An 8,797-nucleotide genomic window follows, 5' to 3' on the forward strand; every position below is an offset into this window, starting at 1 on the left:
AGTTTATTTTGATATTCTAGGTATTATCAAATGGCCAGAGTTTTGAGATTGCAGCGGAAGGACAATAATGCTATATGAGCTCGCTCAAGTATTGAGGAGCTAAACCATTCAAGGCTTTATACGTAATTAGCACAATTTTAAAATGTATTCAGTGTTCAATAGGGAGCCAGTGCAGAGTTGACAGAACCGGGCTAATATAGCTCATATATAGGCCGTACAGATTGCTTGTTAAAGTGCAACGAAAGTGTTAAAGTGCAACCTTATATGAGCAGACGATATGTGTCTGTGTTTGTGGTTGGAGAAACCTTCACCGGCTACAGGCTCCTCGTGTGTGTGTGTGTGTGTGTGTGTGTGTGTAAAATACAGTGCTGAATGAAAAAGTGGGGCAATTTGATAATAATAGCCGAATTATAATGGGGGGTCATAATTGACATATATATTTAAGATGGAAAAATGTGGTTTTACAAATTGTAGAAACATGGATGAATATGGCTTACTCCATGAACCTTTCACTTTTCACATTTATTTATATACCGCTTTATACAAAATAGATTGTGTCAAAGCAGCATTACAGTGTCAAACAGGAAAATAGTTTGTCAATAACGCAAGAGGATAATAACAGTAAATTTTTCAGTTAAAGTCAGTTCAATGATTATTCAGTGATGTCATCATCCAGTTCTCTTCCAATAGTATCTCTGCAATCAAGTTGACAATATTGCCAGAAATTAAGCGTCCCCAACTAAGCAAGCCACAGGTGACAGTGGCAAGGAACCAAAGCTTCATTGGTGACATTATAATGGGCCACCTAATAATAATAATAATGATTATTATTATTATTATTAATACATTAATAGGAGAATGAGCCTAATATCGTCTTGACTATCGACAAAGACATCTGCTATAGTCGATATCTCTGACTATTGTCGATACACGATACTATCGTCTATTGGCACAACCCTAGTCTGTAGAGTTTCTATAGTTGACATTCAGGGCTGTAGAGGTCATCTCTAGGTGCTGATCCACCAGCTGGTGTTCACATTTATTTATATACCGCTTTATACAAAATAGATTGTGTCAAAGCAGCATTACAGTGTCAAACAGGAAAATAGTTTGTCAATAACGCAAGAGGATAATAACAGTAAATTTTTCAGTTAAAGTCAGTTCAATGATTATTCAGTGATGTCATCATCCAGTTCTCTTCCAATAGTATCTCTGCAATCAAGTTGACAATATTGCCAGAAATTAAGCGTCCCCAACTAAGCAAGCCACAGGTGACAGTGGCAAGGAACCAAAGCTTCATTGGTGACAGAAATGGAGGAAAAAACCTTTGGGAGAAACGCTCCGGTTACTGACGTAACCTCGGTTCCCTGAGATAAGGGAACAAGCATTGTGTACGGGGAAAACTCCTGTTTTACTCTGTACTGAAGCCTGATTTGTTCACGTTTGTGTAGCTGCACAAACCAATGGCACTTTAGCCAGCCAGAAAGGGCGGAGCCGGCATTTATATAAGTCGGCTCACAGCGCCATTTCATCAGATCATTCGACTGAAGCGACAGTCATTGATTCACGTGCAGCTTATAGCATGGCAAGTGACACAACGCTCGTTCCCTTATCTCAGGGAACCGAGGTAACGTCAGTAACCGGAGTGTTCCCTTTCGAACGTTCACTTCACGTTGAACGCTTGCAAGTCACCCACTCGCTTAACCGATGCCAAGGCAAGGAGGAGGGCCGTTTTAAGCGATAAGGGCTGCAAATCGGCCGAACTGAGCAGCTCAAAGGGGGACCCTCTTAGGGCCCGCAGGACTATAGACAAGTCCCAAGACGGCACGGTCTGAGGGTGAGGAGGATTCAGCCTCCGTGCACCCTTCAGGAACTTAACAATCAGGTCGTTTCTGCCGATCGATCTGCCAGCTTCGAGAGAATGGTTCGCTGCGATAGTTGCTCAACAGCTCCAGCCAGGGATGCCAAATCATGCCTTTTGCGTGTGAGAGAAGGTTCCTCCTCAGCGGAATGGGACACGGGGCTGCTGCTGAGAGCTGCACTAGCTCTGGGAATCAGGCCTGGTTCCTCCAGAGTGGGGCCACTAGGAGGAGAGAGCACTTGGTCTCCCTGACCCGCCTGATGACCTGAGGAATCAGGACGATCGGGAGAAACGCGTATAGGCAAGCACTGGGCCAGTCGTGGGCCAGAGCATCTCGCTGTATCGAGAAATAAGTTGGGCAGGGAGAGTTGTCGTCTGAGGAGAAGAGGTCGACCTCTGCCTTACCGAAGACTTACCAGATTTTTTCAACCGTTTGAGGATGTAGCGCCCATTCGCCCGGGGCTACCTTGCCTCTGGACAGCATATCTGCGGCAAGGTTCAATCTGCCCGGCACATGAACCGTCCGTAACGAGAGGAGTTCCCTTCATGCCCAAAGGAGGAGGCGACGAGCCATCCTGTATAGAGTGCATGACCTGAGACCGCCTTGGTGATTGATGTAGGCCACCACCGTCATGCTGTCTGACCGGACTAAGACGTGGTGCCCCTTCAAGGTCGGTAGGAAGGTTTTCAGGGCTAAGAAAACCACCAGCATCTCTAGGCAGTTGATGTGCGGACGCCGCTCCGGGACTGACCAGGTGCCAACGCCGGATTGTCCTCCAACAGGGCGCCCACACCTGAGTTGGAAGCGTCTGTTGTGACTACCTTCCTCTTGGAGGTCAGCCCTAACCTCATTCCTGTTTGAAACAGGCGAGAGGACGTCCAGGGGGCCACAGCCTTGATACAGCGGTGGTCTATCCTGACAGAAAGCCGCCCCAGGTGCCAAGCGTGGGGTGGAACACGGGCTTTGAGCAAAAACTGGAGGGGCCGCATGTGAAGCAGGCCCAGAGGAATTACCGAGGCAGCGGCCATCATAAGGCCGAGTAACCTCTGAAAAACCTTCAGGGGATGCCTCGTCCCTGGCTTGAGTGATGCCGCTAATCGCTGAATGGTCAGGGATCGCTTCGGCGTAATCCATGCCTGCATTTGGACTGAGTCTAAGATTGTCCCCAGAAAGACAGCTCGCTGTCTGGGCAACAGGTGACTCTTGTGCAGGTTGATAACCAACCCGCTGTCTGGGCAACAGGTGACTCTTGTGCAGGTTGATAACCAACCCGGGGTGCTCTAAGTTACTGAGTAACAGCTCACTGTGAGCAGCCAACTCCCGTTCTGATCTGGCTATAACAAGCCAATCGTCGAGGTAGTTCAAAACGCGGATTCCCATCTGCCTCAGAGGGGAAAGAGCCACATCTATGCACTTCGTAAAAGTGCGCGGGGCGAGAGACAGTCCAAATGGAAGGACTGCATTTTGATAGGCCACTCCCTCGAACGCGAATCTCAAGAACGGTCTGTGACGGGGGGCTGTGTGGATGCGAAAGTATGCGTCTTTCAGATCCACTGTCAAAAAAACAGTCCTCAGGGCAACAGTGTGTGAGAATCTGTTTGATAGTTAACATCTTGAACGGCCGGTGCATAAGCGAGTGGTTCAGATGTCTCAGAACCAAGATGGGTCTGAGCCCGTCGTCTCTCTTTGGAACGAGGAAGTAGTGGCTGAAACAGCCTGACTCTCTGTTCGCTGGGGGCACTATTTCCACAGCACCTTTTGCAAGCAATGTCTGCACTTCTTGTCGGAGAACGAGCGCTTTGTTGTCCGAAACCGAAGTTTGCATAACACCTCTGATACGAGGTGGCCTGCAAGCGAACTGAAGCGAGTAACCTCGTTGGATTGCGTTTAGAACCCAACTCGACCCGTCCGGTATGGCTGCCCAGGTCGATAGCAAGAGGATCTATTTTGCGAATGAAGGCTCGCCGCGCCTGAATTTGCGAGTGAGAGAGTGTGAAGAGGAAATTTGCTCTTTGGTCCGCTACCACAGCAGTAAAATATTCGGGTCTGTACTGCACCTGTAGGGCGTGACCCGCAGAGAACAAAACCCCATCGCTCAGAGGTGTTTGGAGGGATGGAGGATGAAAGTGAGCTGTTTTTGACGGAGTTCCGGCCAAGATGAGAACTAATCCTCTCCTCTTCCTCTCTGTAAGGTTTGCTTTGCTAGACTCAATGCTCTCACAATGAGAGAAACCAGCCCCCGTGAGCGCAGCGTCAGAGTCGGCGTGGTCCAGATGCGTCTAGTCCGAAGCTGTCAATGATAATAATCATTGGTGTCAGCATTCTCTTTAATCCGCCTAAAAGATCAAACCGCTCATTAGATGAGGGGTGCTGATGATCCTCACGTGTAAACACACTGGCAGATCAAAGTGAAGCGTGCATCCGCCGAAAAGCCGCTCGTACAGACGAGGGCGCTAATCCTCACGTGTAAACACACTGGCAGATCACTGGTAGCTAGGAATTTTGCTCAGAAACTAGCTCTTTTAAGTGCCGGATGGTCACAGGGGAAGGCTTACCGCTTCTTCCACTGCCAGGGCTTTTCTACGGCGGCGAGCTGCAGGCTGAGCTTCTTCCTTCTTCGGCTTCTTGATTGCAGAGTCAGCGAAGAGATGATCCTCGTCGCTGAAGGAGAATGATCTGATGAAATGCCGCTGCGAGCCGACTTATATACACGTCGGCTCCGCCCTTTCTGGCGGGCTAAATCACCATTGGTTTGTACAGCTACACAAACGTGAACAAATCAGGCTTCAGTACAGAGTAAAACAGGAGTTTTCCCCATACACAACTTGAAGTGAACATTTGAAAGGGAACCAGGCTCAGTCGGGAGGCCAGTTCTCCTCTGGACAGACAAAACCAGCATGGTGTGATTGAACGAGTTATCTCTACATAGAGATCATCAAAGAAGGGGAGAGACCATCGCTGATGCTTTATCATCACAAGAGGAGCGTTCAGAGGCGGCGCTCTCTACTTTTATATCTGCAGAAGCAAGAGATGAGGCTTCCTTTGCCCGATCTGAAGAAATGCCACAGAGCACTTCGGAAGCGGGTGCAAGGACCACTTGATCTGGCGAGAACATGAGAGAAAGTGAAGGACCCGACTCTCGCGCCTCGATCTTAATGAGAAAGAGAAAGAAAGAAAGCAAACCTAGAGCAGAGCACCTTGATGGGAAACGCATTGCAGTGCTCACACATGAGACATGCTTACAGGCTAATTTTCCTAAGGAGTAATCTTCTCTCTCTTTTAACATGATTTGTGTACAAGGTTATTATAGTTTTAATTTAGTTTTGATTTTGTTTGTTAATTTCCAATTATTTAGTTCAGTTTTAGTTATTTTACAAAGTCTGTTTTTATTTTTATTTCTATTTCAGTTAACACAAAGGTATACTAATTGGCAGGGGACAACTTTTTGTATGTTGTTAAATTATTCCTTATTCAGTCCAGATTGCACATATGTCTTTGCAGTGTATCACTAGATTCACATACAGCATGGCAAAACAACACCAAGCACTAATGTTTTTTTGCAAATATTTAATCTTTTACAGGGATAGTTCCCCCAAAAATGACAATACTGTCATCATTTACTCACCCTCATGTTATTCCAAACCTGCATTACTTTATGAAACACAAGATATTTTGGAAGATATTTTGAAATCATGGAACTCTTGGGAGAGCCTGGCCTGGCCTTATTGCTGCTAGCCGCTATATTTTTTACATTTGTTTTAGTTAGTTTTGAAGCAATGCATGATGGTTTCAGTTTAGTTTTTTGTTTAGTTATTTTGTTTATTTGTTTGTTTTACTTTTTCATTGGATTTTTTTTTGTTCAGTTAACTATAATAACCTATTTTGTAACATCCTTAATAAGATAAGTCATCCAGTGTTTTATTATTATTATTATTATTATTATTATTTCTCTGTTCACCAGTTGGTGGATAGAGTAAGCATATCATTCTAATTAAGTGGCTGAAGAAAGTAAATGATTTTATTATTGTCACTTTTTTTCTTGGTTTTGACTACATTTATAAATTAGTTCTATATCATAAGACATGATGTTTTGTGATGATGTTGGCGTGTGTGTGTGTACTGGTATTCACTATGTTATGGGGACCAAATGTCCCCACAAGTATAATAATACCAGTAAATTTTGACCTTGTGAGGACATTTTTAGGTCCCCATGAGGAAGCAAGCTCATAAATCATACAGAATGAAGTGTTTTGAAAATCTAAAAATGCAGAAAGATTCCTCTGAGGGGTAGGTTGTAATAATAATAATAATTATTATGATTATTATTACTATAATAATAATAATTATTATTATTATTATTATTATTATTACATGCATACTTCTCATTTAATTGTGATACAATTGTGATCTTACAGAGATATTATTTGTAAATCTTCTGTCTTGTGGAATAAAACTAAAATACAGTATGTCAGAGATTTAATAATAGAAGCATTTGGAATAGCTCTCTGACCTTTTGGCTGTCAGAATCACTGAAGGTCAAGCCGAAATAGTCCTTCTCCAACAAGTTTAGATGTTCACACACCAGATCCAGGAGAACCTGCCCCTTACACTGTTTCTGCAAAAATAACAAAAAAACAAATGTGGTAGGGGTAAAACATACAAATAAATTATGCAGTTAGCAGACAGTGCAAACAATAACTGATGTTTTGACACTGGTTTATTTGATGGTTTGTTCCAAATCAGAATAATTCCACCCTCCTTGTTACATATGTTTTCTTACAAAAATATATAAGTATTTCTACAAAAAATTTACAACAATAACATTAACAACAGCAAAATGTCCACATATTCTATTTTCCCCAGGTTTCCAATGACTGTGAGTACCCTGAATGTCTATATTTAATTTTATGATTCAGAGTAAATCAAAAATAATTTCTTCCAAGCAAAGTTACAAAGTATGTTCTTATATGATTAACTCCTAGGTACAGTCTTAGATTTGACTGAAAGTCACAAAATGCAAAACATTGTAGGTGCATTTTTTTAAAATGTTTTATAAGAATCTTGTAATGAATGTCATTTCAGTTTTACTTTCTGTGTATGAATTATCCCATATGCAGTAATAACAGAATGACAGAATAATATCCAATCACTGTAAAAGGTTTTGTCGCAAACTCAACTGACTGGTTTCTCTCCTGTATGATGGGTCTCTTCAGGCATTATAACTCTGCATGAACTATGCATGAGCTTCTAACTTATGATTAAAGCTGTTTGACCTATTACTACTAAACTCCACAAACGGAACATAAAAATATGGCTGTCAAGTGATTCAAATGTAAATCTAATTAATTACATCATGTGCCAGTTAATTATCTCATTAATTGCAAATTAATCGCACATGAATTTTGGCTCAGAAATTACCCCCCAAAACATCATTTGAAGTCATTATTGTGTTAGATGAGTAAAGCATTGCATAGACGCTCCAAAGATCAGCTTTAGAAAGAAATATTTTTTCATCATTGCATAAAAAATGATTTTTAAAAATGGGTATTAATACCCATGACTTAAACAGAGTCAGTTATGTCACGATTATTGTCACGATCTCCAGCTGGAGTGTCCATGAACTCCACTAGAGGGCACTCCACCCCTGACTCACAGACTACAGTTCCCAAAATCATTTGCCAGACTCATCATCACTTATTGCATTCACCTGTCTTGTCCATCAGTCTCACCCTATTTAAAGCCTGGTTTTTCACTTATTCATTGCTCAGTATTGTCTAACCTGTAGCATTCCTGTGTTTCTGACTCTGGACTGTTTCCTTGTTTCTGGTTGTTTGCTGCCTGCCCTGACCTTCGCCTGTTTATTGGACTACTCTTTTGTCTCACCCTGGATTGTACCTGTTTGCTGTTGTTTGACCCTGCCTGTTTTGACCACTCTTTGGAATAAAGCCTGCACTTGGATCCACTACTGCGTTGTCACGCCTCCCCATGTTACAAACATAAATAGTTAAATCAAATGCTTGTCAGTACATTAGATCTGTGCATTCAGTCTCAAAATGACAGGAGCCTAATAAACCTGCTGCTGTCTCTGTCAATTAATGTTCATCAAACAACAAAAGAACATGAGAGAATCATTCACTCTTCTTCACTAAATAAATCTGGTAACTTAGAATCAATGTATATTTAATTCATAGTAAAGATGCAGTGTTTTATTTTTACTTTAATACATTTCTGTATAGTTGTCAGGTCTCTCCCCTGACAGCTAGTTCTGTCTGTCCTGTCATTGTTTAATGTTTCTCTGTCCATGTTGTGTTTAAGCACATGGCTCTGTCTTTGTTAGTGTTTGCCGTGTGCTCCTCTTGCCCTGCCTCCTTGTTACCAATTACCACACCCCCTTGTTTAGTCCTCGTTTGTCTGAGTGTTGTCACCTGTTCCTCATGTTTTCGCTCTCTTTATATTGTGCTGGCTTGTTTTGCTAGTTCATCTGACTATATACTGTGCTCTCCCTTGTCACAATAGTTTGTAGTAATGCAAAGTCTGATTCATTTCCGCGAACCGGTTCTTTTCGGACAGATCGGCTCATTGAACCGGTTCAAAAAGCCAATTCATCGGTTCCTGACGTCATCAAGCAATAACGTCTCTACACATTTCTTTTCTAACAACTCAGTGCCATGTTGTATCAATGAAAAATTGAAATAAGTAATTTGTGTCACCACATATTGAAACATTCAAAAAATAAAGTTATTTGTGTGAAAGCATATTGCTGATTATTGACATATAATTAACTTAAGTTAATGGTGTTTGTGGTCACAGTTTAATTTGCGGATCCTTTATGTCAGATACGACTGACTGACCAATATTGACTAGCCTACAACTTGGATAAGATTCCTAAAAGTTTCACACCTACAGCACACATTACAGACATTGATGCACAAACG

General features: G+C 42.4%; 1 protein-coding gene across 2 annotated transcripts in view; it reads right to left on the reverse strand.

The window, feature by feature from the left end:
• The window catches only part of LOC107718694 (band 4.1-like protein 1), a 107,027-nt gene that overhangs the window by 40,101 nt on the left and 58,129 nt on the right, over positions 1 to 8,797 (reverse strand). For both annotated transcript variants that reach the window (XM_016525885.1, XM_016525884.1), the window contains exon 5: positions 6,373 to 6,477. In XM_016525885.1, coding sequence (XP_016381371.1) covers positions 6,373 to 6,477 — 105 coding nt within the window. The remainder of the gene's footprint in view (positions 1 to 6,372; positions 6,478 to 8,797) is intronic.

The sequence above is a fragment of the Sinocyclocheilus rhinocerous genome, unplaced genomic scaffold, assembly GCF_001515625.1.
Source record: "Sinocyclocheilus rhinocerous isolate Xijiao unplaced genomic scaffold, SAMN03320098_v1.1 scaffold2348, whole genome shotgun sequence".
Taxonomy (NCBI): domain Eukaryota; kingdom Metazoa; phylum Chordata; class Actinopteri; order Cypriniformes; family Cyprinidae; genus Sinocyclocheilus; species Sinocyclocheilus rhinocerous.